Source organism: Ascaphus truei, chromosome 3 (genome assembly GCF_040206685.1).
Source record: "Ascaphus truei isolate aAscTru1 chromosome 3, aAscTru1.hap1, whole genome shotgun sequence".
In the NCBI taxonomy this organism is placed as follows: Eukaryota; Metazoa; Chordata; class Amphibia; order Anura; family Ascaphidae; genus Ascaphus; species Ascaphus truei.
The window spans coordinates 344,304,001-344,326,910 of record NC_134485.1 but is presented as its reverse complement, the minus strand read 5'-3'; the positions used below and the strand labels follow the sequence as shown (position 1 = coordinate 344,326,910).

General features: G+C 44.6%; 1 protein-coding gene across 1 annotated transcript in view; it reads right to left on the bottom strand.

Moving 5' to 3' along the window:
* Positions 1-11,820: 11,820 nt before the first annotated feature.
* The window catches only part of ITGA5 (integrin subunit alpha 5), a 107,502-nt gene continuing 96,412 nt past the window's right edge, over positions 11,821-22,910 (bottom strand). The window contains exons 26-30 of the mRNA XM_075591732.1: positions 22,281-22,382; positions 20,244-20,363; positions 14,638-14,739; positions 13,485-13,607; positions 11,821-12,033 (exon numbers count right to left, since the gene is read on the bottom strand). Of these exons, the coding sequence (XP_075447847.1) occupies positions 11,950-12,033; positions 13,485-13,607; positions 14,638-14,739; positions 20,244-20,363; positions 22,281-22,382 (531 nt within the window). The 3' untranslated portion in view covers positions 11,821-11,949. The remainder of the gene's footprint in view (positions 12,034-13,484; positions 13,608-14,637; positions 14,740-20,243; positions 20,364-22,280; positions 22,383-22,910) is intronic.

Sequence of the window (22,910 nt, the reverse complement as noted above, 5' to 3'; positions counted from 1 at the left end):
TGTGCAGGGGCATTACTGTCTCTGAAGTCAAACATATCTGGTGTCAGCTTACTCCCGGCTCTTTTCTGCCATAACGGACCCATTACTTTGGCACTGTGGTGGGCCACCACAGTGCCTCTTCGTACCTGCACATCTTAGGCGGTCTCGTTCCTTAGTTCCACCATTGCCCTCTCCATATCTTCTTTGTGATTACTGATTGTATCTTACTCTTTACCAACAGTTCTCCTGGATATCCTCCATGGGGGGGACGGGGGACACTATCAATCATAACGGTGGGCCTTTCTATGTCCTGTAGAAGGGTAACCATTTATCTTCTGTATACAGTTGGTGGTACCGTGACTGGATACGAGCTGGCCATCTGACATCACCGAGGATCCACTCACCCTGGGCCATAGCTCTCTTCTCTATTCTTTGGTAAGACTTAAAACACAGTGGATGCATGGTCAGGTCTGACCATATTCATTCCCACCTACTGTCTGGCATCATTTCGCTAGCTGCCAAGAAATATTGGCATTGGTCCCAATTATGGCTCGAGTCTCCTCCCTACTTCGGACTTCCGGACATCTTAGGACAACCACTGTCAAGGGTCCCGATACTCCTGTAATCTTCTTTGGGAATTCCAGTTTCACCACTACATACCCCAGGTATGGGTAGCTGGCATCACTGAGACCCCACACGACAAGCCCCTCCAATGGCTTTAATGGCAGGTGCTTATCACGCCATGTCTTAAAAATAATGGATACTTGGGATCCACTATCCAAAATGATGTCACATTTCTTCCCCTCTATCTGTGCTTCCACTCGGACTGACAGACCAAGGCAGCTTTTAAGCAGGTGGGATCATTCCGGTCTGTTTGCATGGATAGTCTTTGAAGAGCCTTGCTTCATGTGGTGCTCAGTAAGCTCCTTCATTTGGTCCTTTTTTTGTTTCCTTTGTTAGACCGGATGAATCTCTTAATCACATATTGCAGATTTTCTCATTTTGGTTGGCATAGTGTCCCTCTTCGCCACACCTACAGCAGAAGACAAGGCTAGTATCCATAAGTGCAGGGGTTCTTCTACAAGGTGTTTCTCTCCTGGGCCTTTCCCTTTGATTAGGTCGAACATCCTCTCTTGACACCTCTCTCATCCATAGTGAGGTCAGGAGCTCTAGGCAGGCAATTTCTCCTTCCGCCATACAAATATACACTAGCCTTTCTATTACCAGCGCATTGCTGAGGAACCCGCCAGGAGAGGAGGAGCTGCTGCTACTGTATGTGAGCTCTGCAGTGCCAACTAAGGGCTGGAATCCATGTGCTGCACACAAACCCTGTTTCTCTTGTCCTCTCTGGGTGGCCAAACTGGGTATATATGAGCTAGTGCTTGGACCCGGTCCATATTGATTTTTTGTACTACCATTGGGATAAATTATGGGGGAGGAAAGATGTATGGCATTTTGAGGGATGCCCATGGAATAGACGCTAACGCGCCCATCATACATGCACCCTTTGTGCAGACCCATGATACAAATCTCGGGATCTGTAGCAGAGAACGAGTGGCAAACAGATCCCTGTCCATCTCCCCGAATGCCTCTTATTTCGAGGAAAAGGTCTCTCGTAAGACACTATATAGTAAGGGTTAACCTCTGCCGAGATAGCAGATACACTATCTCGTTTATCTCTCCTGGGACAAACATAGATGATAGGTGAATTTATCTGGCTAAAGCCCAAGATTACATTTCTAGAGCCTCGGTGCAGAGGGCTTTGGAGTGAGTGCCTGCCATCCAGTTGATCCCTTTCCCATGTCTAAGGGAAACTGCGGGCGACAACGCGTGCTGCTAATACCTGTACGCTCACAGGAGGCCTGAGCCTCCACTTCTGAGAGACTAGGGTGAGCTCTCTCTCTCTTAGTGCAGCGCCTCCACCTATGAATGATCCCAGTATTGGTGGGATAACCCCTCACAGGAACCAATACAACAGTAGTAAGCAATAACACCATACAATGTATATAACTGATCTTTACTGTACACAATATGAAATACATATACCAAACTCTACTAGGTAACAACAGTATAGTGCGGTGACCCCAAACGCTGAGTGGTTCCCCCAAAGTACTGAGGGCGCTATGGCACCAATAACCCCTGATGTCCGTCCCAGCAATTCCACCCACATGTCAGGTAGTGCTACCACCTGTGAATGTTTGTGCACGTTGGGTACCTGCCTGGGTACTCCAGTACCCACATGCAGCTTGCAGAGGTGTGTTGGAGCGAGTCCCACGCAGCGGGGCCTCCGACAACAATTCCCCTCTCTCCTAAGGGTCCAGCTACTCCTCGTGGTGTAAGCTCCAGCCAGAGTGTCTCACACAATGTCCCAGAATACTGCGGCCTGGTCCCAGGTCGCAGATTACCATGTGGCCGTCCGCCCACCGGTGCGGCAATAATAGTAAGGTGAAGAGTCTCTATCTGGGGCCTTCAATGCAACACTGAACTCATGTGGCTCAGGGCCTGACTGTGGCCTAAGGGGCAAGGTCTGGGCCTAGTCCAGGAAGCACTGGACACCACCTTCTGTCTTGACACCTCCCTCAGATTGAGGACACTGGCTCCTTGTCCCAGAGAATATCCACCCCTTGATTGCCCTCCTCTCTGGCGCAACCGCCTTAAAGCCCCCTTCCTGTTTCCCAGGCATTCTGGGACTTGTAGTCTCTAGTACAATGCCTGCGGAGCCATTCAAGATGGCCACCGCAACTTAGTCCCGAGGCTTCTGGGAGTTGTGGTTCCGCAACTTCCAAGATGGCCGCCGCTTCTGCTGTGACTGCGCATGCGCGACTTCACAGTTTCTCTGACACAAGGTCCGCAGACCAGCTGGCAGTGGAGAAGTTCCCTGCACCGGAGGCAGGGTAGGGGGATGTCGCTACATCCTCCCCCTGGTGGAGAATTCAACGTCCCCGCTTGAGAGCAACATATACACAGGTTTTTATATAATGAAAATATATTTCACAACATATAATAAAACAGCATAACAGGCACATACTTAAATGGCATTCAACACTTCAGTCAGAATCACCATAATGGAGGCTAACTAATGGGGTGCTCCTAACGAATTGTAAGCCACCCTCATTGGAGGGCGTCTCGGTCTTTGGCTCCAGCGAACTTCTTCTACTTCTTTGAATGCTTCGTGGTCGGAGAGGCTACCATCGGCTTGAGGCCCTGGCCCTCTCATAGAGTGTCATTAACCCCCTTTGGGGTGAAGATAGGACTCTTTGGTTCTAGAGACCGACTTGTTGAGGCCACTAGAGTGGGCGCCTGACTGACGGGGTCATTATCCGATTCTTCTTCTGGTGCGGTCCACCAGTTTCCGTGGGTGCAGCAGCAGCAGCAGCAGCAGCGAACTCCTAGACAGCTTGTATCGCAGTTTCACTTGGCATATTATACTACGCTTTGCCGAATAGTATACACCAGCGGTGCGCAAACTGGGGGGCGCGCAAGATTATTTAGGGGGGCGCGGGCTGCGTGCAGGGAAACCTGGGGGTGGGCAGAGCTGTGCATGGGCGGCAAGAAGCTCCGTGCTGAGGCTGCTTCTCTGCTCTGTCTTGCAGAGGGGACGGGGCCTTGTTGCGGGGCTTTCCTTCCCTGCACACAGACATCCCCTCCTCCTCCTCCTGTGTTTCCGTCCCAGTTTTCAGCAGCATGGGGGACAGGAGCAGGCTTACAGTAGTACTTCCTCCCCCAGGTGAAAGTCTGTGACTTATGATTGTGTGTTGTGTCTGTCTGTGTTGTGTGTTGTGATTGTGTGTGGTGTGTGTGTGTGTTGTGATTGAGTGTGTGTTGTGCCTGTGTTGGTTGTGATGGTGTGTGTTGTGTGTGTGTTGTGTCTGTGTTGTGTGTGTGTTGGTTGTGGTTGTGATTGATTGTATATTGTGTGTGTGTGTGTTGGTTGTGATTGATTGTGTGTGTGTGTGTTGTGTCTGTGTCGGTTGTGATTGACTGTGTGTTGTGCTGTGTGTGTGTGTGTTGTGATATTAGTGTGTGTTGTGATTGAGTATGTGTGCTGTGTCTGTGTTGTGATTGTGTATGTGTGTTGTGATTAAATGCAGCGGTGCGCAAACTGGGGGGCGTACGGTCTCCAAAGCTTGGCGATTCGGGAGACAAACAAAATTGACTTTGAAGCGCGCTCAGCAGCAGTCAATACATACTTACACACACAAATAGCCCCGATCCATGCCTCCCCGCTCGTGTTGCAAAATTATGCAGGACACCCTGCGCTCCTGCTTGGAGAGTTGGTGATATCACCGCTCTCAGCGGCAGCGTGGATGCAGCCTAATTTTGCAAGCGCGAGCTGTTGAAATAAGTATTTAGACATATTTGTATTTACATTGTATACCGTTTAATAAAGGTTTTTTTTCCCCATGTGATTGATTACATCAGGCAGGGGGGGCCCGAGAAATTTCATGGATAAAAAGGGGGGCTCGGCATAAAAAGTTTGCTCACCCCTGGACACTACACATGGTTACATTGCATTATCGGCACTGGCTCTGAGTCTGGCATATATTGACAGATATACTGCATATATTACATACTATATATGGTTGCTTTATATTATTGAGTATTGGTTACAGCTTCTCATTTATACGTATGCATTTTTGTTCTACTCATATATCCAGCAATTGTATTTTATATCTGGGGTTTGTATGCTCTATCTTCCATTCTCAGAGAATGTACCATTAGGGTTTGACCTCTGCATATACATATATTCATTAGACTTCACAGAGCTTTATTTACATACTGAATAGATTGTGAGTCTATTGCATTTATATTTGTAATGCTCCTATTGTGATCATCTTTGGCGAATGTGTGAGAGGCATGCACTGCAAGTATATACATATGTCACTTGTTGATAACGTGGTGATATGTGCATTTCCATTGTGTGTATACCATACATAACCATTTAGCCTGAGTTATTTCTTGCGCTGCTGCACCATTTATAAGTATAGGTGTGTTGTCATGTATTCTATTATTTGCCTCCCACCTTTAATATATCTGATTAGGTTGCCTTATTATATGGAATAGAGGTATATATATCATATTATATTATACACACCTTGGCATTCGCCTTTTATGAGGAATTTTATTACACTATGTATTATCTGTTCACTTGTTTATGCTTATTAAAATTGTTTATTTTTTTTTTTTAGTTCTATGTGTATATCTCTTATATATGTCAGTTGATGGTTAGCCTCTGGTCTATTGACCCTTTGTAGAGATATTTGGAATCTCATGGACTAAAAGTCCACCTACCTTTTTCTACAATGAGTGCTAGACATGGGATCTTTTCAGGTTCCTCTGGCACCCACCTTGTAAAAATTATACAGTTTTGTCCTATTTTCAGGTAATTTTTAAATTGCATCAAATACAGAAGAATTTAAAATGCATCCAATCTCAGATGCTGATAGAGAGGGTTAGGGTTCCTTAGAATTTGTCATAGTGCTCCTTAACCAAAAAAAGTTTGAAACCACTGTGCTAGAGTTTGGTAAAGAGGGGGGAAGTTGGTGGCTGTCACGGCACTTACCCCACCCTCTGCGAGTGCATGTGGCAGTGCCTTTGGCTTACACACAGAACGCCTCCCATCCTCACTATACACCACGTCACTTCCCTCACCGGGATACAAGGGAACCGCAGGGATATGGTAGCGCTGCACTCCACTCCTTTGCCTGCCCTGCTAGACTAAGCAGAACAGCGATGGCTGACCTGTCTGTCCTGCCGCAGCTGGCACCAGTGCACTGTCATGCTTCATGCTCGCGTTACTAAAAGCATGATTGAGTGTGCTGCTGTTGTTCGTGCGATAGGTTTAGATAGATGTAAATACTTACTTTTATTTATCTATAATATAAAAAAAAAAAAGGTCCTGCACTATTTTTATTTTAGTACCAGATCACCAATTTAACCCGCCATTATTTAGGCGTTAGAGCACACACCTGAGATGTGCTAATGTGATATGAAAAGTATATTTAAATGACTTTAATTAGCATATATCCCAGGCATGTTGCTGTGTGTGTATAAAGGTGTTTGAGAAGGTATACAAGTAGCTTCTTATAAAATAATTACTTGTGCTAAGGCGTTAAACAACCATTGTTTTTGCATATAATGACCTTTGTGACATGTTAAACCCAGTGAAAATAAAAGCCGTTACCAATTTAGGTAACCTGACATTTTTCCTTGATTTAACAGGCTAGTGCATAGGGGCCTAAGGGCGTTATTTATCTAGCTCCATTACGGGTTAAAGCACCTGGACAGGCGTCACCCCGATTCAAGTGAATTCTTCCTGTCCAAGTAAAACTACTTGACCTTACACAGTAGTAGAGGATTTCCTTCTTTTCAAACCAAAACAATCTTATGGAGTCTTTTTTCCGATGGAGAGAAAAAATAAATAAATGTATATATTATATATATATATATATATATATACAAAAGAAAAAGCGCCCGATCCATGTGTAAAATCTAATATAAAAGGTTTAATTTACCACGAACATAGACAATTGCACACTCACTTTTTCAGTGTATTAATAGCATTATATGGGACAAGCCCATGCACCAAACAGACGTCAGACTGCCACTGCTTCCTTCCGTTCCATGTAGCTGTGTAGACCTGTTTCATACCACAATTTTTATATACTTATATGATTGTTAATAGGCATTTGTGCAGGGTGGGGCATCTTGCTAGTCAGGACCAGGGTTGCAGCAATTTAGGTGTATGTTATCACAGGCGCAGATTATATAGATTTTATAGATTAGATTATATAGATTTATAGATAAAGTATTTATTCAGTGGGATTATGATATATATCATTAGAAGACAACTCCTGTTTAAACTTACTGGTGTGCAATTTCAATTGCAACTCTTCAATAGAGGAACCAGGTTTGTTACACCAGTTACAAGTGGCAGCAGATTTAAGACACCTTGGCCAAAGGGTTAAACTACTAAATTACCTTTTTTCAAGAGAATTTATAGGTATTTGCACTGTATTTGTCACATTGGAAGTAGTTTTAGGCATCTTTGTTTTTGTTCCACCAGTTTTGTGATAATGAACTCATAACTAAAAAAAAAAAAAAAAAAAATTTGACAAAATGTGTGCTGGGCAAGGATCAGAAATTCAACTTCTGAGTGCAATCCACTCACGTATGGCCATGGGAGTGTATTTCATTTAGTTTCCTATATTGGCATTACCACTATTTATATCCCATCCAGCACCAAACCTGGGTATTTGTCTGTACTTTTGAGATAACAAAGGAATCCAGAACCAGAGAAGTGGATCAAGGATTCACCAAGAGGACTAAAAGCTGCCATTTGTGCAGTCACCCACACATGGCCGTTTGAGGGTTAATAATATCTCACCCATCTGTTTGAATCACTTACCCTCATTCCGTTCCCTTCCCCTTTCAAGTTAAGAATTCACACAAGCCTGTTTTATTTAACCTTTATTTACATTTGATTTTCTCTCATGCTTTGTTTTGCGCTTACCATAATCTGTCCATCAATACTGCGTGAGGATCCAGGGAAGTTCCTTATCTCGGATGAGCTGCAGCAAAGACTTGGGGCCAGTATTCTTCTGTTTTTACGTTCACTCAACAACGTGCCATTTAAAGCAGAGTGTATACCCCCCACATATTGTATTATATTGAGGAAGCGCCCCAGTTCCTTTCATATCATTAAATATAAGGGTCTGACAGTGACCGAGCTGAACTCCTAATTAAGTCAAGATCATTTAATCAGATTTTATTCACATATTTTGCCTACCAGCTCCTCATCTACCTCAGACAAATATCTATGAAATGTGGTGTTAAAACAGTCTCTCTCAAGGGCGTATTTTTTAGGTTAAGCCAATAGGTGCAAGGTGGCATTCAATTCATATAAAATGAGTCACATGTACTATATGCAATTTTGAAAATAGTTGTGTACAACAGATTCAGCGGTTCAAAAGTAAATAAGTAGCATGGAATGTCAGGTTTCTACACCAACCTCATACATAAACCCTATCCCACAATAACAAACCTACATAAACCCTATCCCGCAATAACAAACCTACATAAACCCTATCCCTAATAACAGACTTAAACTTGGTTGAAAGTTGGAGTTCTTCCAAGTACAGGCAGTCCTCGCTATCGGTTGCTTCATGGCGATCGGATTATCGGACACATCGCAATGCATGCCGTGAAGCGGATTATCCGCCGCTCATTAACATGGAATTAGCTTTACGACACTCACTATTCGACGCTAGTTTCTGGACCAGATTTAGTCAGATAAGAGGAGCACCTGTAGTTTGCCCACAAAGGGGAACCTATGATGTCAACAGGTCTATACACTACCACTACATATCTGAAGACCAGTTTTGGATTTCATCCAGTGATTAATCTATACTTCAGGATCCATAGAGCTACTCCAACCTTGCACATCAAGCTTCAAGAAAGAAGACATACAGGGAAGACCATTTTATTATGTTCTTGAAGAGAAACTTAAAAACGGCTCTCTTTTACAAAAAAAAAGAAGTTCCTGCGAAAAAAAACAATCAATGGATGACCGTAAAAGATTGTGGCATTTTTAGCTACGGCGTGTCCTACGGCATTGTACATTTTATTGCAAAGTTTTCAGGTCTTTCCCATATTTACTGAAGCCACAGATATGGCCTAAATAAAAGCTTTAACACAACATTTATTGAAAATCTGTAGCCCAACCAAATTCTTAGCTTTCTGGATATTAAAAGTCCCCAGCTCACTTTTCAACAGACCACTCAGCATCGTCACCTTCCATGGGACACCCAGCCAGGGTTGCCCCAGCAGGCACCTTGGAATGATCAGTGTCTCGCACACTTACATGCACAGCCTTCCTTGGGGCATTAACATACTACATAACAAAATCCCTGCAGGCATTACTGTTACCGCTATTCGCTTAATAAAGCCTCGTCATTTCATCCATTAGAGTTTCTAAGAGATCCATGACACTGAACCTTTCAGCAATACAAGAACTGATCAAAAAGTTGCAGATGGCCCATAAGAAATGTTGCAGGCATGTTCTAATATTGAAAACCTCCACAAGCCATGCTGTGGATGCAGTGACCGCTGTAACAAGGAGGAGTTGTCAGAACTGGATAGACGAGCAGAGGCAGATCTGCAATCTATGTTGGGCAGAGCTGTGGCTGGGGGGGAGGAGGGGTGGGGGTGTGAAAGAGGGAATTAATAAAAAGTGAATAGACAAATTTGTTTTACTCATTTTATTACAATATGATACCCCTGAGAAAGAGTCACCCCTCCCCCCCAGACATAAGACAAATTATTTGTGTGTATCCTTTGGGCTCCCAGTAATCTCTTCAATGCGAGATGGGCTTGTATATATTAAAAAACAAAACAAAAAACATTCCTTGGATCCAGCAGTGAAGATGTTAACGGAAACAAACCCAAAACTTAAAAAAAAAAAAAAAAAGTAGGAGAAAAAACAAAAACAAAATCACCCAATATGGGAGACAAGAAAAAGCAAGAGAACAAATTAACAAACATTGATTGATTGCAACAGCACAATTAACATTTGTACACTCAAAAATGGTATTCTTAAGATATCACGCCCATACAGGATTGGCTATACATTGATATATGCATTTGCAGAGATTTCTGTTAAAATGACTCAGGACAGATTAACACTTTCCTCAGGACAGATACAGCGCAGGTGCTAGCAATGCAAGCCTCCCCACTACTCACATGTAGCAAATTACCTGCTTTACATACAGATAAAGGGTTTGACATGGTAGTGTGGGCATCAACAGGGCAAGAATTCAGCCACGCTCCCAGTCAAACCCTACATTTATACACAGAACAGGTATAGCACGGGCAGCAGTAGTGCAAAGCTGTCTCAACACACCACTCGCTGGGTGTCACATCCTCACCCAGTTCTATTGAAATATTGCATAGACTCAAAAACAGCAGAGTGATTGGTAAATACATGAGCAATAACCCCATTGTCTATAGGCTTCATATACCCAGCACAAAGGGTTTGGGTTACCATCACAATGCTTCCAACTGCCTCTCTCCATGCCAGCTGCCTAATGGTAACCCAACTCCTCCAATGCCTCAAACAGCTAGAAACCCATAATTGTCATCACAGGTAATGTGCAAATCCTGCCACAAAAGTGGTTCAGGGGTTTAAAAAAAAAATACATATCAGAATAGCCAACCCTATTCCACTTCATAAGAAATACATAGTAAAAAAACATTTAATAAAAACAGGTAACACATTTTATTGCACTTGCAACATATATTAAATATCAGCCAAATCGCAAAGCTCTTGCGTCCATGTGTTTTTAACACTTCGTTGCGGGGGGACCAGGCAACGTAAAAGCCCCGCAATGTACTGAAGTCCTTCCTGCAGTGAAGTAGTAGCTTTGCAATGGATGTCAGAGTCAGTGCTCATTTGGGTACATAAGGCCCACAGTTTTAACATGGCTTATAAAGCGTGTGGCTTTGGTATACAATTCTCTGGCCTGTTAGAGAAAGCTTTTTGGCGATTGGTACGTAGTCTTATAAAGGTAACAGGCTCTGGATCTCTGTAACCATCCCCTGACCCACCCAGAGCCGCAAAAGTAAAAGGCTCCATATGCAGTCCCCTATCAGTCTTGGGCCATATTTACCAAGCAGTGCTACACACCTAGCACGGTTTAGTAAATGACCCTTTATGGTCCATTCAAGTGATTCCCACACATGAGGCCGCAGGGCTTCTCCCAGGATAGATGGTTTCTTATGGAGTAGCACCAGAAAATATGGGCACTTGTTCCTATCTGCCCAGCATCCTGCAAGTCCTTGATGGGACAGTCTGTATAACTGCACAGCACTACGGTGTCACATCCTTGACACATATCAGAAATAAAAAAGGTATCTAGTAGGATGTGGTTTAAATAAAAGGAGTGCAGAAGGAGTTATTTAGCCATGGCTCTGCCACAGACTATGTGATCTCGGAAGGTCCACTTGACCACTGTGACCCTTTATTAATGTGCTGTGAAGCCATTTTTCCAGTGCTGGAGAGGAGTTCAGCTCCATTCAAATGAATAGGACTAAAATCTTCGCCAGCAAAAGGGAAGACTGACAGAATATTGAATAAGGGCCCGTGTCTGAGCTTTTACAATGAACCACTTCTGATCGGTAGACTTCTGTGCCTCTTTATTCCTGCCAAGACTGTCCGTACTTGGGGCCAGGAAGCTCCCGTCTAACCCGTGTGCCCATATTACTGGGGTGCCCCCTCTAAAATCCTATATATTTTGCATAGAACTGCACACACAGCACGTACTAGAAGCACAATAATTTACTATATTTTCCTCTCAGAAATACTGTTTGAACGCCTTACTAATTTCAAGGGACAAAATAAAAGATTCTTCCATTCTTATGTTCACTGCCTCGAACAATACATATGTTATGCCATTTCCCCTTTCTTCCAGGCGTCCCAGTAAAATCTGGAGCGGAGAGGAGAACTATTACTTGACAGCTGGGGAGGAGGCGTTCAACGAGACCCAGAATTCCGCTTCCTGCATCCTCGCAGAAACATGGCGCGAAAAAGTGAGCCAAGAAAGAGCAGGTGGAGGACAGCACCGGAGAGTACAGTTTCTACTGAACTCATAAGTCTTACTCCTCTCTTTCTTGCATTGGACGGCCCGAGGGACAGTCTTAAATAAACAACAAACATTCTCAAGCTTGCCCCAAAATATGTCCGATATCAGTGGAAGGCAGAAAGATTCGGTCATATTGTCCCTGTGAAAACTAGTTCTTTTAAATCCCTCAGGGGAATTTGCAAAAGATGTGCCTTTTAGAGTCCCTCCCTCCCAAACATTGTTTCAATGTAGTGTCGACTTCAAAGTTTGCCTTGATTGTTTTTTTTTTTTCCTTCCACCTTCCCTTCTGAGGAATCTTTGGCAGTAAAAGGGATGAGGCTAGAGATGCAACTTAGGCCTCAGATGCAGCCTGAGGCTTGAGTTCGGCTTTCTCCATGGCGGTTCCGTAGGGTAGGGAGCGCTTAAAGAACCCGAGCTGTGGGGAGAGAGAGAGAGCGGTCAGAAACAAAAACTCAATCAAAGCCCAAGTTGTACCCAATCACAGAACAAGATTCCCTTTAAAACAAAAAACCTAGGAGAGGGGCTGCAAATATAGAACTCATCTAAGTATTAAACACACAACGTAGCACACCGCTCACTTTTTTATAATTTTGTAATGCTTATGACAAGTGTCTGAAGATTGACACTAATGAGTGCAACCAATGTACAAAATCACAAAGTAGGACTAATAGAAAGAGCCCGTGATATAGTCACGAGTGCCTTCAAAAGGGTACATTTTTGGTGCACATCACAATATTGATGATTGGAACTAGCTTCGTTTTCCTACATGGTGAACCACTGAATGGTTCAGTGTACACACAGTCGCAGTATTACACTGTTATTTTCCAAAAGTGCTGGGTTCAAATTAGAATTCTCAGAACATGACTAACCCTAATTATGTCAACCATTAAAACTTATATAGTGTTTTATCTTTCATACGGGTAACAACAACACTCACGCGGTAATTACGATATTGTTAACGCTACTGAGAGATCATAATCACCAAGTGTAATTAATTACAATTGCTTGCACACAGTTACAACCATAGGATTGCCTATATAAAGCAGTGAGTGTTGCAGTTCCTGTATCCACCTGCCCCTGACGAAGCTCCGCCTGGAGAGAAACGCGTAATAAAAACACAAAAATATTGGTATTGTGATGTGCACCAAAAATGTACCCTTTTGAAGGCACTCGTGACTATATCACGGGCTCTTTCTATTAGTCCTACTCATCATCTAAGTATTAAACTGAAACATACAAACTGAACATTGGGCACAGAGAAGACAGGTGAACAAAAATGAGATTATGACAATGTGCATTATGTTAGTAGGAGTTCTTGAGACCCAAGCACTAAATGGTCAGGCTAGGTAGAAGCCAATGTACCCATAAGAACCCAAATTATGTTGTTAGCGCTTCTTAAAAGAGAAAAGTCAAGCATGGGCATGATCTAGAAGTTTAGGAAGAGGAGCTGATCTGATTAAAAAAAATTAACCTCCCCCCCAGATTTTTTGCATGAGATGAGGTGCTGCAATGACAGGCAAGTATGAGCCCCAAGAGCTTACACTTTGTGCTGTGTTTACTGATGCTCTTAGCCTCAGACTGTAATTTCCTTGTAATTTCTGTGCTTGCATTGAATAGCTTTGTAAATTGTGAACATCAAGTAAAAATCATAACGTGTTTGGGAGAACAAAACCCATAAATTCTGATGCCGCTCGTGAGAAGTTTAAAGAAGGGGATTTCAGGTTTGTAAATGTTGATGAAGGGTAGTAGAAATTGGGAAGGTCATACTAAATGGATCACAGTGACCAGACACCTGTGCCTACTGAATTTGCAGTTCTGTTCTACAACCTTAAGGAACGCTTTATGCAAACCAGGACGTACACTTACTTTATACAGAACATATATAAGCAGCGCGAGCAGCAGTAGACCAATCAAAATGGCCAGGATTATGATCCACAGTGGGACTCCGTAGCTACTCTCTGGTTTGGCCCAATGAAGGGTTGTGTTGACCTGAAGAAAAAAAAATATATAGGTTAGATTCCAAACACTATATATTGTACAGAATCTCTTGTCAATCGGCACAGTCTCAGAAGATGGAATATTCAGCCTGTACTCCCCACGATTCTAATTCCAGGTGTACTGCAGTGTATTAGGAGTAACAAATCTATATATCAACAGTGGAATAAAGCATCTTAGGTCTGATATAACGCGACATAGTATGATCTACAAATAAAATGTGCTTATAATAGCATTGCCAATATGTTTTAAATAAATGTCCCGTTATAAAAAGTTAAATGTTCCCCCAGTGTTTGGGCACTTGAAGAAACCTATGAGGTTTCAAAACTGTTGTAACTATACGTTAATCTATGAATAACTCCAATGTTGGTCCAAGATAGGCAAGCACAACCTACACCATATCTGCTATTTCCCCAGGAACAATACAGAAACTAGAACTCTGACACTCAATGCTACCCTGTAAAATGCTGCAATATACGAACGCCTGCTACATCTTTTATTAAAGGCACGGTACTAGAGCCTCATTTTTCACTTGGGAGGGGAACAGTAGGATGCGTTACAGAAGTCACGTAATTGAAGGATAGACACCTGGACAACAAACAAGTATTCCAATTGCAGGTAAACTGTCCCAAAGAAACATTTGTTTTTTGTACAATTTAAAACGCACGACTAGAAGATAATCAAGAATCCTGCAGTGCTCTAACTAGTTGCTGAAATGCAATACAATGAACCTCACTCCTTTAATAGGTTAAGAGACAGAAACCTAATATGAACATTTAGTTTTTCCTCTACCAGATCTTTGGTCATTTTTATTTCCCTGGTGTAACATACACCTATCACATCCGGCTCTCAATAGCATGCAATCTAATGTCCCCTGGGACACACAACTTCCATCCAAGCCCAAAGGAACTGGATATGGAGCATAGATTTGCAGATTTAAAGTCAGAGTCCGGAAATGCAACCACAGAACCTCTGCTCCTGTTTGTATGGAGGTGCAGAGCCGGCATTCCCACAGTGTAATTACCTGATGTGTCCCCTGAGGGTACAGGTTGGGCTGGATCTTGTAAGGCAGACGCTGTATCTGATACATTGCTTCACACTGCAGAGTGAATCCCTGGTTTTCTTTCTGAAAGAAGACACCCAACATCAATCAGTGATGCATTGTGACACTGGCCAGGGTTAAACGCATGTATGTGGTTTCAGGTTTTCGGCACCACTTACAGAGATAGTGTATTGAATAATCTGTGCTAGCCGTTTGTGCTTTGCCCTTGGTTCAGTTTCATCCTTGGAAGGGACTGGCCCAAAAAGAGCCTCACTGCAGGAGGCATGTTTATTAGTTTAAAAAGTAGCTGGTTGATGCTTTACAATTTCCACAAATAATGATATATATATACAGTGGTTGACAAATCACCAAAAAAATCTACTCGCCACACAAAAAAAAAAAATCTACTCGCCACCTAGTACCAAACGTGTGCTGCTTGGGCCAATATTTACTCGCCCGGGGGTTAAATCCACTCGCCCGGGGCAAGCAAATGTATAGGTTTGTCGAACACTGTGTGTGTGTGTGTGTGTGTGTGTGTGTGTGTGTGTGTGTGTGTGTGTGTGTGTGTGTGTGTGTGTGTGTGTGTGTGTGTGTGTGTATGTATATATATATATATATATATATATATATATATATATATATATAGTGTTCAACAAACCTATACATTTGCACGCCCCGGGCGAGTGGATTTAACATCGTGGCGAACTCCTATTGGCCCAAGCAGCACACGTGTGGTACTAGGTGGCGAGTAGATTTTTTTGCTCGGCGAGTAGATTTTTTTTGGTGATTTGTCGACCACTGTATATATATTTTGTGTATTTAACAATCCAATGCTTTCTTTTTCTTTCTAGACTGGTCACTGCAGGATGGCACTTTCAGCCATGGCTGTACAATGGAGCAGACCAAAGCTTTAAAGCAATACTTGGACATGTCCATGGCCAGGATGTTCAGATCTGCACTTTAGATGTTGCGAGACTATAGCAAGTCCTTAGAACTCAACAGGTTCTAAGAGGGGTTTATGACAGTTCACTCGACTGGCCAGCAGGTGGCACTTGTGACCAGATAAAGTTTTAGAGATACAAAAAAACATGAAATACCCCACTATTATATTTAGGAGCAGGTGTTACCCTTGGAAACAAGGCGCAAATGGAGAGAGAAGACCATCCTTCGGATGAGGTGCGCATCTCAATTAGAGCTTAATTATTCCATAATAGGATTAATGATCTTCTACCGTGTAAATAAAAAGTAACTTTAAATAGTTAAGAAAACTGAACAGAACCTCCTGATGACCAAAAGATGTATATAAATAAATGATAACATTCCTCAAGAGCCACCTTCAGGTGTTAAGGATCTCCCTGCTTCAGCACAGGTGGTGCAGTGATTTACGGAGCCACCTGTGCTGAAGCAGGGGTATTCTTAATTACAGATCTGTTGGTGGCCCTTGAGGACTGGAGTTGGCTACTGCTGATCTAATGCGGGGGTGCCCAAACTTCTTGAGCTGCGCCCCCCCTGCCCGGGAGCCGCAGCATTCGCACCCCCCCTCTCCAAAGACGGCGTCGGGGTCATGTGACGTCACTTGACTGCCGCGTCATATGACGCGCATTGCCATGCCGACGCATCACTGAAGACCCGGCAGAGAGCAGGTAAGGGAGTTGGAGGCCTCCCACCTAACCCGGCATTTAATTTAAAATGCCGTGGGGAAGAGTGCGGGGTCTCTAACTGCCCCTATAATTTCTCCCGCCCCCCAGTTTGCACACCGCTGATCTAATGTATTGATAAATGAGGCAAAAATAACCGGTCAGACTTTTAATAGTGCTTTAGGTAATATGCTCAAGCACCGACAATACACATGATTGCCAAGGAGGGGTTAATGTTCCTGATGTTGCTATAGTTCTAAGGCTGGGGCCATGGTACCGCAGACCGTGCGGAGGCGTCTGCACGCTGAGCGAACAGACTGCCTTAAGGCAGTGTTTGCGTCCATGCGGCGTGCGGGCGCGCTGAAGCGGGAGTGGGCGCGCATTGCGCAAGAAATCAGTTCAAACTGATTTCTTGGCACGACAGGCCGGTCACGTGAGCGGTTCGCCCAATGAGGGCGAATCAGCTCCGTGACACCCCTAGGAACGCCCCGCCCGCCGGCCAGGGAAAACATCCGCTTCATCACAGCCTCTGCGCAGGCGAAGGCACCAAGGCCCGGGCCTTAGTGTTGGCCGACTAGAAAACCCTCTGCTGCTGTGGAGCAGGGGTGCACAAACATTTCAGTTCGCGCCTCCCCCCCCCCAGCCTGCACCCCCCACCTTACCAGCTCTCGGGCTTTGCGGTGTCACGACATCATGTGACGCATTGCCATTTGATGCCGCGTTGTCATGGTGACGCGTCGCCGAAGAGCCGGCAGAGAGCAGTTACATAGGCCTCACTCAATCCTCCGGCATGACAAGTAAATGCCTTGGGGATGACAGCGGGGCCTCTGCAACCACCGTGTCCCCCCCCCTAGAAAATCCCACGCCCCCCCCTCCCCTGCTATTAGGATAATGCTCTAAAAACAGTTCTAATGTGAAGTGGGCTTTTAAAAAGGCACAGAATCTACATCAGACGGAATCTGTAGACAAACAGCCCAGGCACTTGCTAGAAGCACGTGTGATTGCCGAGTTGAATCTTACAGTGGCTAGTCACATGGTCTATGATTACCAGGGAGAAACTTGCCGTACCTGCAGGACGCCGTCTCCCGCTGGATGTGGGCAATTTGCCACGGTTACTTTGTTTGAGGCCACCCGTTCTACTGGTATCAGTTAGCTGATCGGGCGCTTACACCTACTCCCACTAAAGTGTCCACTTACTCTTTGGGCAGCATTGCGGGGTAAACCACCCGGTATCGTTTCGGCAAGTTACTTAGCCAACCTCACGTTATAACGTTTTAGATCATTATCCGGTGTAGCAGCGGTGTGGGGGTTGCTTTAAGCCAGCTATCACCAATGGGTACAGCAACCGCTGGAGCTCGCACTCTCTCAGCAATCACATGAGCGTCTAGCAAATACCTGGGCTATTTGCCGAAAAACACATTCAGAGTCTGATATAGATTATCTGTGCCTTTAAAAGCCCATTTCACATTAGAACTGCTTAGCGCAGTATCCTCTATAGCAGCAGGCGGTTTTCCAGTGGGCAACAGTAAAAGGGACATTAACCCCTCCTTGGCAATCATACGTGTACTGCAGTGACTCCCAACCGGGGCTCCGCGGAGCAGTCCCAAGGGTTCCGCGGAGCAGTCCCAGGGGTTCCGCCTGGCCGCCCCAGCGGTTTCCAGGCTCTCCACGGCTCCCCGGCTCATCCTCTCCCAGGTTTCCCCGGCTCTTCCACACACCCCCCGAGCCCCCACACAGCCGCGCTCTAGCCCGCGTACGCATGCGCGTGCCGCCACCTACTGCCCGCCTGCAACCTGTATCGCCTGCCCGCCCACCCGCAATTTGCACGCCGCCGCCTACTAACTCTCATATCACTAACCTACCAGAGACTCTCATATCCACCACCAGCTTAAGTTCTTTCAAATCTAAGGCTGTCTCACACTTTAATCTGGTCTGTAACTGTTTCATACGCTCATAATATATATTTTCTTTAACTGTGCATGCAATGTCTTGTATATAAATGTATACCTTGTTCATTTATGTAACTGTATTTGTAACCATGTATTATTTGTTTTACTCTGTGCCCAGGACATACTTGAAAACGAGAGGTAACTCTCAGTGTATTACTTCCTGGTAAAATATTTTATAAATAAATAAAATAAATACTAACCGCAACCTGCCCGTCCACCCGCAACCTGCACGCCGCAGCTTGAAGTGGGGAAGAGAGGGCGATGGGACATGCAGGGGGGGGGGGTGATGTGAGGGAGATGGGACATGCAGGGGGGGGGTGATGTGAGGGAGATGGGACATGCAGGGGGGGGTGATGTGAGGGAGATGGGACATGCGGGGGGGTGATGTGAGGGAGATGGGACATGCAAGGGGGGGTGATGTGAGGGAGATGGGACATGCAGGGGGGGGTGATGTGAGGGAGATGGGACATGCAGGGGGGGTGATGTGAGGGAGATGGGACATGCAGGGGGGGTGATGTGGGGGAGATGGGACATGCAGGGGGGGTGATGTGAGGGAGATGGGACATGCAGGGGGGGTGATGTGAGGGAGATGGGACATGCGGGGGGGTGGGATGTGAAAAATGTATTGGGGGTCTTTTAAAAATGTATTGGTGGGGCGGGGTATTTTTATTATGTATTGCGGGGTGGGGTTACATGTATTTAGAGGGGTGGGGGGGTTTTTGGTATGTATTTTGTGGGGGGGAATGAGTGATAGTGGGGTAATTGACGGAAGGCAGGAGCGAGTGAGAGGAGAGGAGAGGGGGGGAGTGAGTGAGGAAAAGAGGGAGTAAGAGTGAGACGCAGGGGAGATAAATACATGTGAGGCGGGAGGTGGAGGAGAGCGAGTGAGACGGAGGGGAGAGAAATACATGGGTAGAGGGTGGGAAATAGAGGGGGCTCGTGAGGGGTGAAATTAACCTAATTCCGCGCTTATAGTGCCGGCGACGCTGACGTCAGGCTGCGGTTCCTACAAAAGCAAATTGAAGTGACTTCCAGCGATCGCTACCAAGCCGCCACACCGTCCTGACGCTCCAACTAGAAGCGCACGCGATGGCGTCAATATATTTGTTTTGACGCGACGTTGCCAGCACTATAAACGCAGCCTAATATGTGTCAGCCAGATAGGGGATCCCCGAGATTTTTCGAAATACTTCAAGGGTTCCTCCAAACAAAAAAAGGTTGGGAATCGCTGGTGTACTGTGTCAGTACTGGAACAAATTACCTTAAAAACACTATTTAAGTCTGTCACGGGATATTTTTGCCCCAAAATGCATCAATACACTACACACAACTACAGTCCTCATGTACCCCCAACAGGTCAGATTAAGAATTTCTGCTTCAGGTGGTTTAATCAGCATTGGCTCAGTCATTTTGAGTGAGCCACCTGTGCTGAAGCAGGGAATCGTTAATACTTGGCCTGTTGGGGGTACTTGAGGACAGGAGTTGGGAATCACTGCACTAGATGGTAGTCCTCACATTAGTGCATATTCCATTAATGCCCTCAGACCCTGGACTTTGTGTTATTATTTCTTTATAAATGTACTTTATACATACGTAGGGGGGGGGGGGGGGGGGGAAGTGTCCGTAGCGGCTCTGGCTGGGCTTTGAGGGGCTATCGAAATGGTGGATTTAAAGATCAAGGCCAATAGGAAGCTGTGATGTCCTCTCTTGTGGCTTCCTATTGGCCCATTTGACCGGGAGCTTTAAAACCTACAGCGCCGCTTCTGGCACCCACTATGGAGATAGATATCTAGGGAAGCAGGGGGCCCCCAGAGCTGAAATTAACACCATTCGGCTGCGAAGACCCAATGCCTCCCAACTATATTAAAAAAAATAAACCCACGCGGCACAGTATTATTCCCAATAACTATTACTGTGTGTGTAGATTTACCCCTTCCCTGACCACTGAGTGCTACATTCATCCCCCCGCTGGAGAGGAGAGGGTGCTGGATAATCCCCTCACCTGCAAGAAGGTGTCAGCCCAGATACGGAAGTGGACTCTGAGGATAGCCCGTTGTTGCTTTTCCAGGGGTCCGACATCACAGCGCAACCGGAAGCAGTCCACGCGGCCCTGGCCGCACTTCTGCTCAAAAACAGAGGGATGTGAATTAGGAGCAGTTTAAACCGGTGACCTCGCAGCACAGAAATGGACAGCTGATAAGAAGCACTTGTTATCTTTAGATCTATGTGCTGTGGAACTCCAGACCCAATTCGATCCCTTGGGTTTTTTTCAGATGTAGGATTGCCTCATCTCTACCCCAACCAGCTTGGAATTCCTTTACTGTACTAGCCTCCAGGAGCCAGCCACCATTTCCTAACCTTTCCCGAGCCTCCTTCAGGGCATGACCCTATTCTCTTGGAAATATGCTTTTACCCTGCGCCTTGTTGATAATCTTGATCTATTTAAACTACCTGCCCCTCTTCCACACAATAAAATCGCCTAGTTAACCTTTTCCAGCATTACCGTCACTGATAGAAACCCACAGTGCATGAACCCCGTCATATCTGAAGATGCCTATCTTCAGTATCCCCTTTGTACCACAATCCTGCAAAGCAAATACTTTCCTGCGACAGACCAAGGTCTGTTAAAATCCTCAAGGACAATTGAACCAGCAATATCTTCCTTTGTATAAAAGTAGATTATGAATGACATTTAAAAACATACATATTTCCTCCCCCCTCACTAAATGTTACTTGTGACGGTGATTTAGTTATTCTAAGGAAGGCAATTGCATTCATGTTTTTGTTTTGTTTCCATGGGAAACATACAGGTGGGCACTTTCACTCGAGTTTCGGATAAAAAAAAATTAATGGTTTTGGTGGTTTAAAAAAACAAACAAAAAAAAAAAATAAGTGTTCATTTTTGTTAAACTTTTACTAACTTGAAACATTTTCTACTTTTTTTTTTCCGTTCGTGAACGCCCAAGTTCCTCCAGTTTCTTGAAATAAAGACCTCAACCACATATCTGCTTTAGCTTCCAAACAAACGTCGAAGTTTAGACTTCACCCAGCAAGCCTGCTTATACTTATTAAAACAAGGTTTTGTATATCCCCGTGAGGGCCTCATTAAAAAAAACAAAAAAAAACCCTGTACGTTTTCGTAAATCTTGATGTAATTGTACTGTATGACAAATGAATAACTTTATTATAATAATTAGATCACATCGTTGGTTAAATCCAACTGGTTGCACTTGATCAAATATTGATCATTTTGAACCTGCTTATTCCACCCAACTATTGCTTCCGTTTCATTGCGCAGATTAATGGAATACTGTACTTAACTTGTAAGTCTTCCCAATTCTTGTTATTCTCTTCAGTAGGTACAAACTAGGTGTGCTCATGTTTAAAACATGAGCATCCTTGGAATCCCATTTTTCTTGGTATTCAATATTATCCCGCAGTCATTTTATAAATATTTTTTAGTTTGTTGCCCGTTTACCCATGTCCTGGTCCGTCTTTATGTACACCCCCTCGTACACTCTGATCTTAGCGTTTGGCTCTGGTGGTGGTACCTCCCAGTAAAAACAGGCTTTGTTCCCATTATCGTGCCTTTTCACTATTTTCTATAAGGGCTCATCGATATATAGTAAAGAAAGGCTCATTTGTTTAATGAATGCATTATTGCTGTAGTATTTTACAATAATAATTATAATAGTTTGTTCTTGTATAGCGCTGCTAGTTTTACATAGCGCTTTTACAGAGACATTTTGCAGACAGTTCCTGCCCTGTGGAGCTTACAATCTATGTTTTTGGGGCGATAAAGTGACTTGCCCATGGTCACAAGGAGCCGACACCAGGAATTGAACCAGATTCCCCTGCTTCAAACTCAGTGCCAGCCAGTGTCTTTACTCACTGAGCCGCTCGTTTGCTCACTATGTATTGTATGGCTGTTATGACAAAAGGTACACCACACATGAAGCTACACAAACCTAAAGCATTGGTCAAAACATCTATGGTGAAAGACATCTCCATTGGATAGAGCAAAGGAAAAGTAGCTTACCATGACATGTGATCCTCCCGGGGAGAGTCGGCCAGTGTCTCGACGCTCCACGTGATGTGCAGAGTTGGGGATCAGTGTTGGGGGCTGCTCTGTGGGGGAATGCTGAGTGGGGGGGGGGAGATTAATGTACAGATCTCATAACGCAAGCAAAGGCATCTAACCTTTCCCTCCCACCAAAGTGCGACACAGTAGTAACAAGGACAGACAGATATATTAGTCCAAGTCAGTCCTGCATACTGAAGGATAACAGTGCAGAGAATGTACTGTACTCAGTGCTGTGATGGAGTATACGGTGGCATACCCTCGTATTTTCAAACAAATGGCGTATACCTTGTGCTTTATATTTAAAAAAAAAACCCTGCCAAATCGCCATCATTTTGCATGTAGTTTTGTTGAAGTACAATGAGTCATGTGAAAACAAGTGAGCGAAGAACTGAAGTCACCGCACCCTTCCTTCCTCTAATCATGAAGAATACTTTGATAAAATGATGGTAAACTCAGGGTACTTTTGTTGGAACCTACTTCCTTATATACGCCTGCGCCCGAACATGGGCCTGCCCCACATCTGCAGCGAGGCCCCAGCTCCCCTCCGTTCTAGCTGCAGATGTCGGTGAGGCAGAGTGAGAAGAG